Source organism: Balaenoptera musculus, chromosome 15, assembly GCF_009873245.2.
Source record: "Balaenoptera musculus isolate JJ_BM4_2016_0621 chromosome 15, mBalMus1.pri.v3, whole genome shotgun sequence".
Taxonomy (NCBI): domain Eukaryota; kingdom Metazoa; phylum Chordata; class Mammalia; order Artiodactyla; family Balaenopteridae; genus Balaenoptera; species Balaenoptera musculus.
The window spans coordinates 40,422,187-40,443,399 of NC_045799.1; the positions used below are offsets into that span (position 1 = coordinate 40,422,187).

The following is a 21,213-nucleotide window of genomic DNA, read 5'->3' on the forward strand; positions in this document are numbered from 1 at the left end:
CCACTTAGGGATGACCTCTAAGGGTCTCTTTGGGGCCCATGTTTCCACTCACTAGGGCTATGTTGATTGAAAAGATGAAGGAATGCTCATGTAGGACATCCACTTCAGCTGTGGCCAACCCCGCTGGCACAGTCTAGGCTTACTTGGAAAAGGGGAAAGTACCCTGTGTTGTATGGTCTGATGTGTATCATTAAGGGCTATAGGACTTCTTCCAAGTTTTTCTTCCCATTTGGCCTAATGCAAAGCCTAAAATTTTTTGGAATTGAGTCCTTTGGGTTCTGAAGTTCTTTTAATCTTCTGGAACCCTATACTAAAATGTAATACCATGAGCCGTCTTTAGTTTTCTTGGAGGAAAAGTAACGTCGTAAACTTCTTAAGCTGCCAAAGATATTAGTTGTCAGGGTCTGCTTCCCAGGTGCTTCAAAATGTACAGGTAGCTAGGGGCAAGACCTCACAGAAATGATGCCCAGGAGAGGGGCTCAGAGGGGCCTGGAGAGGCAAGAGACCCCTCGAGCTCTAAAGAGAAACCCACTCCATCTCTAATTTTGCCCAAAGCTATCTTCCTTTGACCCCAAGATTCCTTCTGCACCATAGCCACAAAAGAACAGGACTCTGCATTTTCAAGCTTTGCAAGCAATAAGCAGGACCCCTGAGGTCTCTTAAGAATGAAAGGTTGTGAACAAGCAGATTCTCCAGAGGATTCAGCTCCACCCTAATTAGGGGACTGACGGGGGGTGGGGGGCATGTGGCAATCCTGACAGGCTCCCAGGGGGTCACTAGACAGTGGGAGGGATTTCCCCTCCAATTTCACAGTCACAGGCTGGTGACTGAGTCCTTATGGTTCAGCACCCTCCTCACACTCCTGAAAGAAACATCGCCAATGACTGATTGGAAACCTAACTTCCATTACTAGATTTCCTAAGCTCAAGACAGCCATTCAGAAACCACATCTTTGGGGACAATCATGCCTGACCTCTCTGGTGACACACAATTATTTTTAGTGGTCTGACATTTTTATATTGGTGAATTCTGTTTAATATTAATGTCCTCTCATTTTCAATGTCTCTTTTCCTTAGTGCAATTTCCACAGCATTTCCTGGCTTGGAATAAACCTGTATTTGTTACAATTGAGCTCATTTGCCATAGCTGAGGGGCTGCTGGTGTTGTTTCCTTACTCCAAACATTTTAGAAAACAGACTTTTCTTTTTTTAGGGAATTTCTCACTAAAATCACACAGATGGCTTGCTGCTGCAGTACCAGCTCGGCTGGACCTGAGAAGGCACCACTGTGACTTTTTCTTCTGCCTCATATTAGCATCAGCTGAGAATTGTTTTTATCCCATTCAATTCTTGTAGAAAAGGGATGATTCGGCCTTAGCCTGAGACGATTTTAAGAAACTTAATTGGAAGTAAAATTGCTCTCTTACCGTAAGAGAGCACCTCACATATCCAAATGTCAATAGTGACAGCTTTGCAGAATCTCTCTGCTATTAGTAATATAATTTAGGGAAAGAATGGAATGAGACATAGTGATGCAAATGCCACCTGCCACTGCTTTCCCACCAGCGCTCCCTATGGCGGGGGGAGGATCTTGCTAATTAATTCTTCTTTTTTTTCCCTGATGCTACCATGCTAATGGTTATAATAAAGATCTGAAGCTTGTGGTAATCCTCAATGTGATATTCTAAAAGAAAAATCAAACAAGTCTTGGAGCCATAAGTAATTTAACCTATATAAACTCATTGAAACATAGGTCATATCTCTGATAAGTTCAGAAAAACTCAGCAAATGAGTGACTGAAGCCAGACCAAGAAAACTGATTTCTTGAGTAAAACTGCCATGTTTCAAACAACCGTTCTGGTGCCATGGAGACAGAGCCATAGAAAAATTCCTATGGTTTGCTAAACTGGAGACCTTGAGAATAACAAAAGAAGTTCCTGGAAATGACCTCTAAGCAAAGACTGACCCTAACATCAGTTTGAAATACCACCTGCTAGATATCCTGCACCTTTCTGCCTATGTGCCCAAGAACTCAGCTGGAGCAAATCAGATGAATAATAGCGGACAGGGGCCAAGTAGTGCTCATTTTTATCTAAGTTCTGTACCTTGAATGGCAGCTCGATTCCATAGGAGAAGTGCCATTGGATACATCCTCTCTTTTTCAAGGATTTTAGCTTTTTCTAAAAAAATAAAAAAGGAGACATTCCATTAGGAAGGCTTAAAATACCCCTACAGTAAAGTCATATATGCATATGCATGATTGGGGAATTGCAGAGAATTTTAACTTATCTTACTAGATTCCAAAATGAATGCTGAATTGCTTTGAGCTACTTCATAACCCATTTCTGCAAGGAGTGCATATTGAACAAGAGAAGAATCTATATCACCATTCTTATAGGCAAAGTATGCTGTCAGGAATTTCCCAGTCCAGTGGCCTAGTTCACAGACACCTTTATAAAGCTGTATATACAAAGAGAAATCAAGCAGACTAGTTAGCCAATACACTTCATTCCAGGTAAACGATAAATAACCTCAGTCTTCAGTTCCTGCTGGCTGGTCAGGCAAGGATTTTAGGTCTAAAGCATGGCTTTTGAAAATTATTTAGGGTGAGGAGTTAATAGCTTTCATAGGCACGAAGATTACAGGTGTGTATTTTTTTTTTGTCTTGAGCTTACACTTCCTGAGACTTGTTTTAAATATGTGTAAATGAACTTTTCTGACTTGGGGGCTATTTGGCAGGACAACAGAATGTATCGCCTTCTGTTTTTTAATAAAAGGGATTTTCTGGATGCTGCTGCCCTGCGAGGGTGAGTTATAAGGCTGCAGCTGATGTGGAGAAGAGAGAATGAAGGGAAGACAGTGCCTGAGGGTGTAGGTGACATAACCGTGAGGGAGGTGTGCAGAGCTCTGTGGGGACAACCGGCAACTTAGTTGAATAGCCCTTATGTAACCAAAAGAGGTTAACCATACATAATTCATTAGGAAGTTGGCAAAGGAGCAAATCTAAAGATAGATTATTAGCTGGCAGGTTTTGAAACGAATTTCAGAGGGGACAGATTGCAACATGAAGGTATTTATATTGGTGCAGGGGAAGTGTTTAATAAATCAATGAAGGACATTAAGGTCCTAAAAGCATTCTTTTGAAAACTGCATCACTATCCCATGCTGAAAAAATTCACTTTCTCAGTTGTCATCCAAATCATCAGAAAAACCTAAGGACCTGGCTTTCTGGGAAGAAGTGGGCTACATTTTCTAAGCTAAATCAAGCCTTTCATGTCCCAAGTCGCAACTCCCAATCCTACTAGAAGTGCCAAATTGCCCTGGAGATTTGATTGAAAGCTGAAACAGAGCTCCATAACTGAATTCTGAGGCGAGCTCTGAACTTGATGAAAAGCCAGATGCAAGACAGGAGGGATCATTTCTCTTCCTCCCTTTCCCAGTCTGAGTTACATCACTGCTTTTCCTCCCTGGCAAATGTCAGTGTTCACACTGTCCGCTGGAAGAAACAAGATAATATCTATAAAATCAAAGACACCAACAATCTAAGGACAGTATCACCTCCTTTCTGTGATAAATGAAAAGTGCTTTAGAAATAGCCCGTGATTTACCTCCACAGCGGTTCTGCACGATCTTAACACTCCTGTTCCTGTGGCGTACATCTTGGCCAGGTAATAAATGGCGAGGGGCTGCCCACTCTGAGATGCCAAGTAAAAATATTTGAAGGCAAGTTTATAATCCTTCCGTACTCCAGAGCCAGCTGAAAATTAAAATTATTTTGAGCCACCCCTTATTTACATTATTTTTTACATTATAATCTATGGATGTAATGCTCATAGTGATTCCTGCTATTTTAAATAGGATGAGAAAAGCCAACCAAAAGTCAAGCTACTCTAGATCCACTATTTGGGGAAAAAAAAGGTTGAGTTAGATTATAAGTAAGAATATGGAAATGTATGTTCTTGACCCATTCAGAAAACTGAAGGAGATGGACTGTTTAGTCTCATGAAAACATCTCCTCAATATGGTATAACTGCAATTAATGAAAAGAAGACCAAGTGGTAGTCTCTGAGGACCAGAAGGCCCTCCATGATGTGTGTCACCATCCCTGTCATCCTTCCACACCAGGAGACCAATATAGCTCCTCCCAGCCATAACTATGGAGTTTGGAGCAGGTAAATCCCAGCTCCAGGAGGCCCAGCTCAGACTCAGCTCATTGCTTGGAGCAAGGAGAGGCATTTGGAGCTAGGATGGAGAATCAGCTACTCCCAGCAGCTGGGATTCTTGTCCTGGCTCTCCCATTACTCCTTTTGTGACCTGGGCACCCATAGGCACTTCATTTGCAAAAGGAAGGGCTTTCACTAGGTGGTTCTGAAACTGCCTTCCAGCTCTAACATTTCTTAGCCTTTAGAAGCAGTGCCATGTTGCTGGTAAGAGCAAAGGCTCTGGAGGCAGGTCACTTGGGTTTGAGTCCCAGCTCCACCAAGTGTGTGATCTTGTGTAAGATGTTTGACCTTGATATGGCTCAGTTTGCTCATCTAGAAATGGTGGGCTACCCCCTAGATGTGTTGAGAGGACTAAATGAGTAAATACGTGTAAAGACTTAAACATTAGTCATTAACTATTACTCTTATTCTAGATGCTTGAGGAATCTGATAGACCCTGGGCCTGGGACTTGGAATAAACTAGAAGAACAAGGCTATCTTAGGCGACCTCCCAAGACCGTAGAGAAGAGGCCCTCCACCTGGGCTATCATGGGAAATGCCAGCTGACCTCTTGGCCAGACCTGTCTTCTTGATGATGCAGTCTGTTGCTGCCCTTGCTCCACCTGACAGCAAGGACTCAGCAGGGTTACTCAGGTGTGCTCAGATCTCCTGACACGTGTCTTGGCCACTCTCTCTCTCTCTCAGTCCCCACAAAGATGATTACAAACCTTCATGGCTTTCTGAGACCACCTACCCCAACCACTCTACCTTCGCTCTCAGAAGATGACTTTGTACCTCTGAGCTCATGGAGGGAACCCTCACATTATCTTTCCTCACTTGCCTCTCTCCCCAGATTTACAACTGCACCACCTATTCCACCGTCTCTCCGGTCTTTGAGGGTGAGAAATCCCTCCTCTTCATCAAAGCTAATGAGACCCCCACCTACCTGGACCTGATCAGATACTTTCAGATTTGCCACTGGTCAGATTAGATCAGAAATGCCACCTAAATATTCCCAGAACCTCTTCATCAGTTATCTCATCTTCCCCCAAGACACATTAACCACCTCCACTGGCTGGCTCTCTTTTTTCTGCCGAAAATTATACTCAGGTCTCTCATCACCTTAAAAACAACTCCCTCTTGATTCTCGGTCCCCCTCGTGCTAATATCCCCTTTCTCTCCATTTAAAGGCACACTACTTCCAAGAATATTTTTACTCATCTACTTCCTCACCTTCCATTTACACCTCAACCCACTGTATCTGGCTTCCATCCCAGCCAGTTCAATGACCTCACAAAATCCTCCTTATCGACAAGTTCCCCAGATGCTTGGCCCTTTCTTACTTTTTTTTTTTTTTTTTTGAAAAGTGAGAACTAGGCCTTTCACTGAATTTCAAAGGGGTGCTCATTCATTTACTCTTTCTTGAAAGTTCTATCCCTTGTCCTACTTAAGGTCACCTCCTCCTCACCCCATTCCTCTGACCATGCTTTTTTTTTTTTTTTTGATTTAAAATTTTATTATAATATTATTCAAACATATAAACCTAAATTTAGAAATAAGTTGTTCACACTTGCAGGCCTTATTCAACAATAAATATTTAAAAATCAAAATGGACACACAAATCAAATAAAAACATAGTATAAGTTAACAGCATTTGTTTACCATGACAGATAATGTTGTTTGTGACAATAAATCACTGATGTTGAATTTAATATTAATACGATGAGGTTTCATGTCAGCCTCCATAATTTTCAGCATTTTGGCTTCAGTGTTTCCAATGCAAAAAAAGGTTTACTCGCATAAATATGCTGTACAAAATGAAATTTAAAACTCCAAGGATTTGTATGGTAGCTCAGGTTAGTCTCATAATTTATCAAAATTCTTCCAGCAAGAAATTCTTACATGCCAATTTTAATTAATTGCTAAAGATTAGCACTAAAGTTAGTATTTTTAGGGAATTAAAATCTGCATTAAATGGGAATTTAATCCATTTATTTCTCGGAGTGGAAACGATTTCTTTATACTTATGATAACATTTCCTGCTAAGTTGGTATTCTGGAAGAAAAGTTAAATATTATTTTTGAAACTAAGTATTCAATCAACAACAAGCACTTATTGAGCAGATTTCTCAAACCACTATGTGCCCTGTGAACACAGATCTCTCATTACATTTTTATATTTGAACTGTCAGAAACCTCTCTTGCTGTGGGATGCCATGGAATTATTTGGCTTTCACAGTGGCAGGCATTAATGCAAGCTTGAACACTAAAATGGAGTAGCAATACTCAGTGTGAGGACAATCACCAGATGATGAAGAATAGGTTCACATTGTTTGTTAAAGATCATCATTCAGTATAAATCCACATTTAAAGTTCTGGTTTGAAATTCATGGTTTTTTAGCAATTTTTAGCTCAATGCTTAGAACTGCTCAGCAAATAATAACTATTTTATTATTGTTGCTGCTATTTATTTATTTAAAATATTGGTTGGCAACATAGCCCAAAGAAAAGGGACTGGTAGATGAACTGGTTTGCAGGGCAGAAGTTGAGACACAGACGTAGAGAACAAACGTATGGACAACGAGGGGGGAAAACGCGGTGGGGTGGGGATGGTGGTGTGCTGAATTGGGCGATTGGGATTGACATGTATACACTGATGTGTATAAAATTGATGACTGATAAGAACCTGCAGTACAAACAAACAAACAAACAAAACAACTAATATTAAAAAAAAAAAAAAAAAGGAATGAAATACTGACACACACTACATCATGGCTGAACCTTGAAAGCATGGTCTCACTGAAAGAAGCCAGACATGACAGGCCACATATTGAATGATTCCATTTCTATGAAATGACCCAAAGAGGTAAATCCATGGAGACAGAAAGCAGAGCAGTGGTGACCAGGGACTGGGGTGACAGGAATGAGGAATGACTGCTTATGGGGGGGCGGGATTATCTCTTGTGCTGATGAAAATGTTCTAAAATTGGTTCTGGTGTTGGTTGCACAAGTCTGTGAATATACTAAAAACCATTGAATTGTGTACTTTAAGCAAAAAAAAAAAGAAAAAAAAGAAAAGAGACTGGTACCAGAGCAAGCATTCTGAGTCTCTTTTTCAATCTCATGCTGACTAGCCAACTCATCATGGATATCTCTGTATTTGAGGTTCCTATCCATTAATGAGGTTGAAAACTTCTAGAATTGTTGAGAAGGTCGCATGAGTTTAAAATGTAATTCAACTGATGTATAGTATGCAAAAGCCCCAAGGTAAGTCATATGGCATCATATGCCAGTGCTCTGAAAATCAAACAATGCTGTATACATCTTAGATATTCTTTTAATAGACATGAGCCAATTTGGAGAAAATAAATTTCTCAAAAATAAAAGAAAACCCACTCAGGAATAGAGCATCGAATCATTGCCCCTGGACAACTTTTTGGTTATTTTAAGACCAAACTATTGTGATTATTCTCAAATCTTTCTGAAGCTGAGAAAATATTCAGAGAAGGGATTCTTTACCTGGAATTCATGGATAGGCTTCAGGGAATGTAAGTTTCTGAAATGTATCCAACATTTGTTGAGGGGTGGGGGGGTATGTGCACGTGTCCTTACGCACATATCTGAAGGGGAAGGTTTATATTTCATCAGATTCACAAAGGTATGAATAAGAACCAAAATGTATATGAACCAGTGTTTTGGAATAAGACTCTTAACCCTTAGTACCACCTGAGAATTAACACTTCACTTTGATCTGAAACTCGGATGTTTTTATGGAATCATTTTTCTGGGAATAGTGCTACAGTATTAGTCCTAGCCGAAATTGTGATGCAAAGTATTAATCAATTTAATAAGGATAGTTACATCATTTTTTATCTTGATCAAAGATAAATGAGGACTATAGATTAAACAATGGCATATATGGCAACCATTGAGCTGATGCCATTGGACTGTGTTATTGGATTTGGAATTATAGTATTATCTAGCCCAAAATAAGGAGCACCACCTATCTTGGGCCAGATAATACTATAATTCCAAATCAAATGGCCATGCTTTTTCAGTCTTCTTGTGACCACTCTTTCTCTGCCCATCTTTTCAATATGGCACCAAGGATCACCAGATTTCTCACCATGGCCCACTCTCTTTCCTCTCACACTCTGTCTCCTTTCCCTCTGCAACCTCAGTTACTCTTACTGATGCCTGTATGTTGATGTCCCCCCAAATCTTTCTCTCCAAGTTTTACCTTTCTTGTGAGTTTCATACTTGCTTCTGGGTTGTGCGCTGGGTGTCACAAGCCACTTCAAACTTAAAATTTTCAAAGGTGAGCTTTCTGATTGCACCTCATTGCCTCCTCCCCCAAATGTCCTTTTCCTCCTGTCTTCTTCAAATTCCTCCTCAAATTGCTGCCTGAATGTTCTATCTAAACCACTTACACCAACCCTTTGATTTGTCTTAAAAAAGGAGCAGACTTTGCATTTATCATTCTAAGTAAAGCAGCCATATGTATAGCACTTACAGTAGTACATGAAGCCTAACTGAAACTGTGCGTCTGGCCATCCCTTCTCTGCAGCTTTCTGAAAGTATTTAAGTGCTTCTGCATAATTCTGCAAGATAATTACACTTTGTTACTCAAAGGTACATGCATAACTCCATGGTAACAATTGCCTTCCACTATTTTTAAGAGCATAGTTAGTGCCCTATGTGATTTAGGCTAATTAAAGTAGTATCAGAAGTATTATACATTTTATTTCATTATTATATTAGATTCTATTAAGAAATAATTATCTTATTTTCATTGTAAATTATGTCTTTTCCTACATTGACAGTAGGTTTTGTTAGATATTGGGGGAAGGTCACTCAAAAGACAGAAGTTAAAGTAAGAAGATAAATTTCTCTACAAAAAAAATCCTCATGGTTTAGATGATTTCTAAGGTTACTTAGAATCTATGATTCTAAGATATAATTAGGGTTGTTATTCTTGTCACAAGCTTGTTCTATGTCTCTTTGGCAAATATTTCACTGAATTATTTTATTCTCTATTACCAGATATGATACCTTGGCAAACCACGTAATAGAGACTAATTCCTTTAGATTAATCAGTGATCATGAATTTCACCCTAATAAATTGCTAGAAATGTTGAAAAAGATAAGAAAATTATTTAACTTACCACAGGAACTCCTTTCCCATAAAAGTAAAGAAGACCGAGCCCATGAAGACCAATGGCATTGCCCTGGAACAGGTTTAAAAATCCAAGTAAAGTCCCAGAAGAATTCACCATACGGAAAAGTATTGCAAAATCATTCACAATATTTGAAATGCAGCCGGTAGGAGATGAAATAAGGCAGGTGAATCAGGCAGTTGGTGTTATTCTGACCCTCTCTAGTTTCTCCTTTCACACTTTCATAACCCACCTCTGACTAGAAAAGAGGGAGATGAAAGTCAAATCTTTCCTCCAATCTTTCATTCAGCATTTATTTAGTGCTTGCTTTGTGTGTGACTCCGTAACAGGCATTGGGTAGGAGGTGAAAGTCAAAAGATCAATAAACCATGATCCCTGCCTTACAGGCTCCTGGGCTCTGAGCCACTAGGTAGGACCTCTTAATCATGTCAAATGTGGTAAGTCCTATAGTAGAAACAGATAAAGAGTGTTGTGGGCACCTAGAAGAGGGAGGCTAGGTGACGGTGGGTGAGACTAGGGACTGAGCAGATTGAGTTGTCGGAGGTGTTGACATTTGAGCTGGGTCTTAAAGGATGTGTAGGAGTTTTTCAGAAGGGAGAAGTCTATCTAGACACTTGTTACCTGCTTTGGTCAAAGGAGGTTGACATTAACGGCCAAATAATATTTGGAGACTCTATGAATTTCAATCTAGCTGTTATGGATGGTAAAGCACTGTTACTGCTTGTAAGGTTTATAGTATTTCCTCAGGTACTTAAGTTCTGATAGAAAACTCTCCAAATTTCTTTTTACCACTTAAATGTATTTATTTGTAATTAGTTTTTATAACTTAATAATTGAAATGTAATTATTGCTGACGCAGCCAGAATATTCCTCGGTGATACAGGAATAGCACATAAATAGAGAAGGCATAGTTCAACAACTATTTCAAGACTCCAAACTTTGAGCCTATGCATGTCAAAGGGCCAGCTATTGTAAGAATTCTTGAGGACGGTCCACCTGTATTTAAAACAGCTGGTGTATGTCTACTATCCTCTTCCCTCTTCTCCCCTGACTACATCTACCTGTGGTTCCAGGAGTTTTAGGATAGACTGCTCTGGGGATAGTAAGGCCTGGTGTGATCCATGTGGTAAAGTCTAGTGAGTCTGTCTCCTTTTAACTATCTTCATTTAGATGTTGAGAAAAAATGGGAGGAAGGGAAATAAGAGGAAGGAAAGAGGAAGGGAGAAGGAGGAGACATGTTAGAATACTAGGGACAAATTTCTTTCTTTCTCTAAGAGAATCCTTGGGAAACCAGGGGCTCATTGGATGACTCACCAACCGTTTAAGGCCCGGAGTACCTGTTTAGAATGTTCAGCTCAGGAGTGGCCAACTCAGATACCTCCAGAGCCATGCAAGTAATGTAAGAAGTACATTAAGCCCGGTGATGGGGGAGTGGTGGAGACTGAGGCAAACCGGAGAGCACCTGCCCCGTCCAAAGGCAGCAGCACCTCCCCGGCTGTCTGCTGCAGCCAGCTGTCATCACGTGGAAAGGCCGCCTCATGTGGACAGCTCTTCTCATTTTCCAAGAAAAGCTGGACATCCAGAGTTTGATATGAAATTTCCTAATTTTTAAAACTCTTTCTGAGCCAAACAAAACATATGTGCAGGCAACCTCCCCCCCCAAACCCCATACATAACTTCTGCCTTAGGGCTCAATGTTCTTGCTCAGGTTAACTGACATGAACTTAGGGACCAGATGGTCATATTTGGCAAATATTTGATGAGCCCCTACAAGGCACTAAGACCGTTGGCCTCCTCTAGGTGAAGAGACATGGCCTTCAGACAGTAGGAGAGAAGGCACAGGGTAGAAGCAGTAAAGTGTCTAGGAGTACACAGAGTGAACACAGGGCAAGTTCAGAAGAGGGAAAAGATGTGTGCCAAGGGAGTAGGGGTGGCTTTGTGGAGGGAGAGAGGATCGAGCTCTGCTCTGGGGGATGGGTATTCAGAATGGGGGATTCTAGGAAGGGGGGGAATGACAGAAGTGTGAAGATGGGGATGGGCCTGATGTGTTCAGAGGTGTGGGTGAGGAAACCAGAAGAATATGGTCCAACTTGGGCCCAACATCACACAGGATAACTGTTCATGTTTCTGAGTAAGACACAAGAAGTCATAGAGTCTATAGCTTTGCATCCTGGTACTGATATGACTTAAAAACAAATTTAAAAAGCAACTGTTTTAAAAAAAAGCTGTAAAAGAAGAGTATGGGTGTGCAAGAGTGGGAGGCAGAAACTCTTTACTTTGATAGTGACCCCAAGTGAGAAATCTAATAAACTGTCCAGGAGATGGTAAAGGATTACATGGCTATGTCCACCTGATGCCATTCATAATAATAACCTTAATTTAGATTTCCTCCATAAAGGAAGGTAGCTCAGGTTTAGAACACGAGTAGATCAGATCACTACTGGTTACACAGCCCTTGAATAGCTTGGGGGAGCTGGGTTAATTTACACACTCAGCTCCCTGGCATTATTCCTTTGCGCTGACAAATCAGCATTATTTGCCCAGTTACATGAGATCTTCCTCTGTTACATTATCCCACCTCTTTTTCAGTCTGCTCTCCTTGTCATCCTAATCTAATGGTACTCTGGATGACTGTCTTGCTGAGCAACAATTTCATATAAATTACAAGGGAGAGGAGCCGAATACCAGCCTTCTCAGTAATTTAAACCACAATAGCAGCAGCTCCGAGGTGCTAGTCATTTATAAATAGGCTCCTGAAGCAGCGTGTGGGCTTTTAAAAAACCGAGAACAGTTGAAAATATTCTCCATTTGAGCACATCTCTACTGCCTGTGTTGCTGTAAGACAGTGGAAGACAACAAAATGCTTCCTACTGTGCAGGATTGGAAAGTTTATCAAGGCTGTTCTCCAGCGTTAGGTTGGTGAGTGTTGCCATGAGGACGATCTTTATGCACTACAGGGGTTTAGGGGAGTCTGCTAAATTTCACCTGACAGATACCAGCCTCACTGAGCTTAAGAACCAAGGCAAGAACTTCAGTGGCAGGAGCCATACTACACAATTTCTATATTTCCTCACAGATCCAATCCATTCTGCCTCAGATATGCTTTGAACTTCATTCTACCTTACTGGCCCCAGACTTCAAAAGATAATAGCTGACACACAACACTTACTATGTGCCAGGCACTGCTTTAGGTACTTTACAATATGAGGCATATAACTATTAACTCATTAAATCCTGACAACAACAATATGAGGCAAATTTTCCTATGTTCTCATTTTATAGATAGGAAAATTGAGGCACAGAGAGCTTAAGTAACTTGCCCATGGTCACACAGCTAGTAAGTTGAAGGACTGGCATTCAAACCAGGGTTCCATCTCCAGCTTCACGCTCTCAATCATATTGTCCTGGCTGCCCGACAGCCTTCTGCCTGAGCCAGAGCCTTTGGGTAAGATCAAAGGAGAAAAAACTGGGCATTTCTTGGTTGTCTTTGTACTCAACTTACTGCAGTTACTGACTGAGTTTTCCCTTCCTCAGTCCTCATTTTTGTTTCCTGTTTCCTGAGCTAGATGGCCTCATCTACTGCATGGTGGAGGAGAGAGCTGAGCTTCTGTCTGGCCTCCAGCTAGGACAGCACAAGGCACTGCCATTTTCCATTTACCAAGAAGGCGAGACGTGTCTCCGCCTACCCCCACCCCATATTTTATTGTCAACTATATTTTTCTTCCCCAGGACCCTAAACTCCTCCCAGGCCCATTAGTCTGGCATGGGGCTTTGGACTTAACTCTTCAGCACCAGTCTGCATGTAATAAAAGGCAAGTGTTTTAATGTGTTTACAGAAATGGGCTGAATACATACCTTATTAGCTGCCATAGAAAAGTATTTGAAAGCGGTAGCATTATTTTGTGGTGCTGCAACATTCCCCTCTAAATACATCTACAAAAAAATAAAATAAAATAAATGAAAAGATGTAAAAACTAAGGAATTTGAGGGTGATGAAAACGTTTGAGAACTACATAGAGGTGATGGTTGCACAACATTGTGAATGTAGTAAAGGCCACTGAAGTGTACACTTTAAAATGGTTAATTTTATGTTACTTGAATTTCACCTCAATTTTTATAAATGGAAAAAATAAGGATACAATCTATCACATACATTCTGGAGTGCCCTTGCCCAAGGGCGAAAAAAAAAAAAGGATCCTATCTGTGTTTTTTCATGTTTCCTTGCATCTAAATTTACTGTATGTGGCCCTCTGGAAGCAGGACACTTGTCCCCATGGTTACTGATGCAGACTGGCTGCGGGGAGCCAAGGACAGCACACAGGGGAGTGAGTGGTCTTTGAAGGAGAGAAGAAGATGCTTCTCCAGAGGGACACTCCACAGCAGCTCTTCCCATCAGTCAGGGAGGAGCTGGGTTTTGGTCAGTCTGGAGCTGGTTCTCATTCCAGGGATGGAGGAAGGAGGTACCTCGATGGGTCGAGGCCTGTCCCAATCTTTGATGTACAACTAGCCCAGATCTCCTGTTACCCACCAAGGGCTCAACAGAGGGGCTCTGAGCTACACTCAGCCAGGAGCCCTGGGCCACATTCACTTTCAAGACGGCTTTTGGTGCCCTGGATAAAGACCACAATTGTATGGGGCTTCTTCCCAAACTGTCACCTCAAGAATGCTACCCTCAGTTTGTGGTCGAATGCCCCGCTTAGCTGCTGCCATGAAAGAGGTGTGCAGCCCTGTCATCCTACACTGGGTTCAATTAGCTGGTACTCTTAGGTTTTAAGAAATGAAAAATGTTGGTCAGGATGAAGCTTGTACCTTTCCTATAAATGCCATGGCATTTGCACTCCCAGCTTTTGCTGCCTTTAAGAAGTAGTATAATGCTTTCTGGAGAGAAAAGGAACAACATTATTGACAGTCATGAACATATCATACAACACAGCTTTTGAACTAAATTTTATTTCATTCAACATGCATTAAAAACTATCTATGAAATGCCCACTTTGTTTAAAGCACTACCCCAAGTGCTATTTCAATCACAAACCTGAAGAGTGGGAGATGATAAATATATATATTTCATATATATAATTTTAGAATGTTAGGGCTTGTTTCTCACATTTGGAAAGGCATGATAGGCATGTGGCTTTGTGGAGGACAGATAAATCCCAGCTGCAGAACTAAATACTCCATTATTTTAAAAAAGTACACTTGTATGTTGTCAGTATGTACTTATTGCATAAGACAGTTTGTGTAATTGGGAGAATTGGATATACAGCATCCTAATGTTTATGAGGCAGAAGGAGTAAGACTAGACACAGCTGGCTGCCTGCTGAGCCAGGCCTTTCTGCAGAGGTGAACTTCAGACCAATTCTTTCTAAATAAAACTGAAGGGGCCCAGCAAAACCTCTGATTCTCTCTGGGTCATAACATTAAATGAAACACTCAGTCTAGAACGCATGGGAGCTGACCTGTCTCTTGCTGCCTCATTCCTTAGGCCTCATCCAGACCTTCCATCAGTTCTCCTCAGAGATCACATGGAGAAATAAAAGAAATAAGCCCCAGGAATGAGAAATGAAGACACTCTCCAAAGTGTCTTATTAGGACACAACTCTTCTCGCTTTAAAAAGCCTTGACTAGATTGATGTGCAGGATCCACTCCTTCCCAAAGAGAAGAGAATGTTTAAGGAAGAAATGCAGGTAGTTCTTTTACACGTAAATTTACTCTAGAAATATCGCCAACTTATTTGAGAACCACACACTTGTTACTAAAGTCGGTCTGCCTTGTGGACATAAAGTAAATACAAACGCTACTATCCTGGACCTCATCACATCATGCATCCACTCATCCATCCACTTCTTCTATTCTTCACTTATCCTTTCAAGAACTTGGTTGAAACCTGCCATACATATGGTAGTATGGCAGGTATTATAGGTGATTCATAGATGAACAAAAAAACCTATCCCTACATTTGCTCCCTAACAATACTGTTGAGAAAAAGGAGTAGATGCAAATAGCAGTAAGGCAATAAGTGATAGGTGAGATAAAAGGAACACTGAAAAGAATTAGACGGGTTTAGAATAATAGAAATTGTATGCAGCTCTATGTTAAGTGTTTTACAAGCTTTTTCTTACTCAGTCTTCACAACAGCACTGTAAGGAAGGTATTATTAATATCTGCGCCTATTTAGTGACACTCAGATTCATGCAGTTGGTACTGGCAACCCGCCAGCAGCCTGAATCCAATTCCCATGTCCTTGGCACTCTGCCTTCATGGTTTAAAGAAGGAGGGCTTAAATGATAAAGGTCATACAAAAGATAAATGATTCACCGTGCAGAAGGCATCATAGGCTGAGGGAATAACATGAGCAAAGAATGGAGAAGGGAGCGTCCAAGGTGTGTCCAGGAAATAGTAGTTACTTCGGTCCAGCTGAAGTAGAACATCCAAAAGCTAGGACTTGCAAAAATGTGATGGGGCCATATTATAAACAGTCTTGAATACCAGGTTAAGGACTTTCATTTTATTTGGTAAAAAATAGAAGCCATTGGAGATTTATGAGCATGAAGTAGTCTTGAAACAAATGCTGTCTAAAATGTCTGGAATAACGTAGGTGTCAGTTGGATAGGAGAAAATTGTAGCGATGTATGATTTACCAATCACATATTGGTAAATAAATCAAAGGTATGACCAAACGTATGATTTACCAATCACATTTATCAGAACACATCGATATAAGAAATAATCGTATTTCTTATGAATATCTCTACTGAGCCAAGACCCAAATATATCCGTCGGTAACTATAATTTGTGCAAGTCATAGTATCTCCAGGCTTTGGCTTCCTCATTCATATTCTCTTCCTCTGTGCTTTTGGGCACCCTGTCCTTCCCTATCATGGCATGCACCCATTGACCTGTCTGCTTAATTTTTTGTCTCCCCCAGTGTTGAATTCTCTGTATCTTAGCACAGTGTCTACTGTATGTTAGGCACTCAGAAAATATTTCTGGAATGAAAGAATAAGTGAGTGAACGAAAAGATAAATTTGTCAATCTCTAAAACAAGGGGACTGGATTTTAATTTTTATGGTCCCTTCCAGCTCTAGTATTATGATTCTATGAAATCATTTTCAAAGTCCAGTTTCAGAATTTGGGCTCAAATATTTGGCAATAGAGAGCTCTGGGGAAAAAGTTACATTCTGGGAAACTAGATTTGAAATGTTAAAAGAGAATCGTCTATTCCCTAGAAGCAAATAAGAATCCTGGAGTTTTCCCCATCCTTCAATATAATGATCTTGTAAAGACCAAAGGAATTGAGGCTCTCTCTCATTTCCCCTTCCTCTTTCCTGGCTTACTTGGCATCTCAGCTCTCTTTTCTTTATCTTTACGTTAACCTGCCTTTAATGCTATTATTTCAATTGCATAAACATTTATTAAACACTATGTGAAAGAACCATGCAAGCTACTTTGATGGCTATACATGGGCAAACCTGAGTTCTTGCTCTCAAAGAGTCAAGTATCCATCCATCCATCCATCCATCCATCCATCCATCCATCCATTCATCTATCCATCTGCTATGGTCTGCATATTTGTGTTTCCCCCAAATTTATATGTTGAAAATCTAATGCCCAAGGTGATGGTATTAGGAAGTGGGGTCTTTAAGAGGTGACTGGCAGAGCCCTCATGAATGGGATTAGTGCCCTTGAAAGAGGCCCCAGAGAGCTAGCCTTCCCTTTCTGTTATGTGAGGATACAAGGAGAAGCCTGCATTGCAAGAGGGCCCTCACCCAATCATGCTGGTACCCTGATCTCAGACTTCCAGCCTCCAAAACAGTGAGAAATAAACTTTCATTGTTTATAAGACACCCAGTCTGTGGTATTTTTGTTATAACAGCTCAAACAGACTAAGACACGATCCATCCATCCATCCATTCTTCAAATATTTGCTGAGCACCCACCATCATATTTTACTGATTCTAAGATGTACAGCCCCTGACTTGTCTCCCATTTTAATCAGGACATTCCTTACTATCAATGGCATCATATAATTTATATTGGCAGTGTTTTCTCTTTCTCAGTAGAACATAATGTATCTTATAATTGATGGTGTCTTAGATAGGATGAAATATAATATGTCTCAGGCATTACGCTAAGTGAAGTTTCATTATTTGAATGCACATCTCTTTTTTTAAAAAAAAATGGACATTTTTTTTGTTGGTTCTAAGAAAGTCCCTAGTTTAATCAGTTTGTAACATTTCCTCTAGAATGAAATGCCAAGAAAATGTATTGTTCTAAAAACATTTGTGAAACTTCTTTTATCACAGGTTCTGTAAGTCACTCTTAAAGGGGATAGTATTAGCTCTGTTCTTTTTAATACGTGGCAGGGTGGACAAAGCAGTTGCCTTTACATATTTGATATTATTCCTCCACTAGGTTTAATTTAATTATGCCTTATCCACTTTAATAATATGCACCAGAACACCCAGCTTTCCTAATCCAATTCATTCTGAGCCTGTATATATTTAGAAATGCAAATGACATTAAAATGTATGTGTACAAATTCAAGACAATGTAATCAAGAATTGCACATACAATACTTTTCAATAATTAAGAATTTGGTAGTGGGGAGGGGAAGGTGAAAATGTTGCCTGTGGTGACAACTCATAAGAGAAATTAATTCAATCAAACAATGAGGAGGGGGAAAAAGGCAAGCTAGTCATTTCCAGGTATTCTGATGTTTAATTTGCTGGGCAGTACTGGGCATCACTTATATTTATAGAGAGCCTTACACTACTAATTTTCTTTGGTGGACTAAAACATTAGCATACTGATTCAAGTGGTGGTTCTTAGGCTGGGGAAAAATGTCTAATTCTTAGGATGCTGTCATTCATTCATTCACTCATTTACTCATTTATTCAGTAAATACTTACTAAGTACCTAATATGTACAAGGTACTAATCTGAGTACAGGACACACAGTAGTGAGTAAGATAGATAAGAATTTACATTCCATTGTGGGGAGACAGCAAACAAGTCAAGATCAGTATAGTACAAGGAGTGAGAGGGGCTAGAGAAAAATAAACACAGCATGATAGGATAAGTGATAAAAAAGTAGAGTTGATCAAGAAAGCCCTCTCTGAGGCAGTAAGACTTGAAGGATGAGAATCTAGACATGGGAAGAGCTGCAGCAACAGCCTTTCAGAAATTGGCTTTATCCTTTTACCTTCCCTCTCCCTTCTGCATCTCCCATGCTCTTCCAAGTTGATTTTGATGCAGCTAAGCTGTGGCAAGTTGCAAAAATGGCCACAATACTTTGCAGTTCTGCCTATTAAAAGGAGAAATTCTTTTTCCTACTCCTTCAATGCTGGCAGGCCTCATGATTTTCTTTGGCCAAAAGAATATGGCAGAAGTGATTTCAGCAGTTCCAACCCTAGGCCTCAAGAGACTTTTTTTTTTTACTTTTTTTGGGGGTTTATTTTATTTATTTATTTATTTATGGCTGTGTTGGGTCCTCGTTTCTGTGCGAGGGCTTTCTCTAGTTGTGGCAAGCGGGGGCCACTCTTCATCACAGTGCACGGGCCTCTCACTATCGCGGCCTCTCTTGTTGCGGAGCACAGGCTCCAGACGCGCAGGCTCAGTAACTGTGGCTCACGGGCCTAGTTGCTCCGCGGCATGTGGGATCCTCCCAGACCAGGGCTCGAACCCGTGTCCCCCGCATTGGCAGGCAGACTCTCAACCACTGCGCCACCAGGGAAGCCCCAGGAGACTTTTGCTATTGTATTTGTAGAACCTTTGATTGCCATGTGAAAAGCTTGGGCCAGCTGGCTGGAGGATGAGAGCATGAAGAGAGACCCAGTCATCTTAGCTGTCACAGATGAGGCCATCATAAATGGGCCAGACCTGGCCAAAACTCTAGCTAACTATACATGTGTGAGTAAGTCCAGCCAAGATTAGTTGAGCCTGGCCCAGACCAGAAGAATTACTCAGCTGAGCCCAGCCACAACTACTGACCTGCCAAAATCATGAATTAAATAAATGGTTGTTGTTTTAAGCCACCTAACTTTGGGAATGGGGTTTATGATGGCAGCCTAAGCTAACTGATATATAAGCCAATCAGTCTTGATACCTTGACTGGAGTCCTCCATGCAAGTTCAGATTTATTAGACTGAAGAAAGCAGGGAGGACCAGCTTGTGCTTGCCCAACTACTGGGATGGTTCTGGAATTAAACCAGCCTTTTTAGATGTCTGGATGGGAAGATTGCGGCCCAACATACCATCAGAGAATTTGGAGAAACCTGAGTGATTCTATCATTCCTTCTTCTTGCTTTACGAATGAGGAAACTAGATTTCAATGGCTGCGTTTTTTTAATTTGTGTTTTGTTTTTGCCCAGGTCAAGAGTAAGCAAGGTTTAATGAAAAGAGCACAGGCTTTGAATGTGGAAATCCTGAGTTCAAATTTTACTTCTTAACAATCTTACTACCTAGCTGTGAGATTTGAAACAATTTACTTCATCTCTCCAGCCTCAGCTTCTCATCTGTAAAACAGAGATAATGAATGTGAATGAGCCCACAGTAGAGCCTGACTGGGCTCCTGGGTGATACCCAACTGCCTAGCTGTTGCCACTATAGCACCAGACTCTTCTGTTGCCAGCCTTGGGATTGCACCTCATTCTCACCTAGAGGCAGCTACAGCTCCCATCTGGTGTTCATGGTGGCTAGAGCTGACTGGAAGTATGGGGTTGGCCATAAAATTCGTTCGGGTTTCGCCGTACCATCATATGGAAAAACCCGAGTGAACTTTTTGGCCAGCCCAATGCTTAGCTTTGTGGGATCTTATGTACTCTGCAAAGCTTAGTGGGCATTCCGTATAGGCATGGTTTGGGCACCTTCACAATCAAATTTTGTCTTTATGGAAAATGGGGAATTCTTCTCAGTTATGCATCTTATAGTTAAGAGGAGAAACTCATTGCAGGCTGAAATCTGATGTTGGAATAATGTGAATCCAGAACTTCTCATCTAAGAAGCTAAAACCTTAGTTATTATGAAGATTTTAAAAAATCTGAAGACCTTCAGTTGAGCTGTCTTGGGATGCCTATGCTTATTTCAATTGCTACCTAATTTATCACATTTTATAAAATTAACTTTGACATTTACCTAATGAGTATAGTACCTCATATAAAACACAAGCTATAGTACCAAAGGTACATTCATAAAATAAAATATAAAGTGAAACAGAAAGTAATAACAGATCAGTCTTTTATGTAACTGCCATACAAAGTAGTTATTTCTATTGCTTAGCCATTGGGACTATGTTGAAATAGAGTATGTGTTCCTTTGAGACAGTGAGCACATGGCTTGTATAAAATGACAAGGGCTGCAAAATCATCTTTTAAAAGAATCCCAGTTAGTTCCCCAGATCTGTGGGGATCTAGGGCCTTGAAACCACAATCAGGATTAAGACAAGATCTCATCCAACGTCTTTGGCATCTTACTGAGGAGGATCCTGTGTAGGTCAAGTTTATTTGCTTTTTTCTCCACCATAAATGTGAATTGTTAATTAATCTTCTAACCTCACTGGGATCAGGTAAGATGAAGCAAAAAGTGATTGAAAGGAGCTTTGCAAATGTATAAAGATGATTAATAATATACCTAATTATATTGGAAGCAGTCTGTCCTCTAATCTAGCCAAGTGGGGTTGAGGCGTTAACTCCCAGATAGACTTTCCACAGCTGGCCTTTGGGAATGGGTGTATCCTCCTCACCTAACCTCAGTTCAACAGTGAGTTTGGGTGGGAAGAGAGAGGGTTCAGTGAGACCATGGAAACTCCCCAGCCCCAGCTACTCCTTCACAGGCC

General features: G+C 40.7%; 1 protein-coding gene across 1 annotated transcript in view; it reads right to left on the minus strand.

The window, feature by feature from the left end:
• SEL1L2 (SEL1L2 adaptor subunit of ERAD E3 ligase) overlaps positions 1-21,213 on the minus strand; it is a 76,003-nt gene that overhangs the window by 10,050 nt on the left and 44,740 nt on the right. Inside the window, exons 9-15 of the mRNA XM_036826734.1 lie at positions 14,187-14,255; positions 13,233-13,310; positions 9,366-9,428; positions 8,714-8,801; positions 3,608-3,756; positions 2,294-2,459; positions 2,105-2,179 (exon numbers count right to left, since the gene is read on the minus strand). Of these exons, the coding sequence (XP_036682629.1) occupies positions 2,105-2,179; positions 2,294-2,459; positions 3,608-3,756; positions 8,714-8,801; positions 9,366-9,428; positions 13,233-13,310; positions 14,187-14,255 (688 nt within the window). The remainder of the gene's footprint in view (positions 1-2,104; positions 2,180-2,293; positions 2,460-3,607; positions 3,757-8,713; positions 8,802-9,365; positions 9,429-13,232; positions 13,311-14,186; positions 14,256-21,213) is intronic.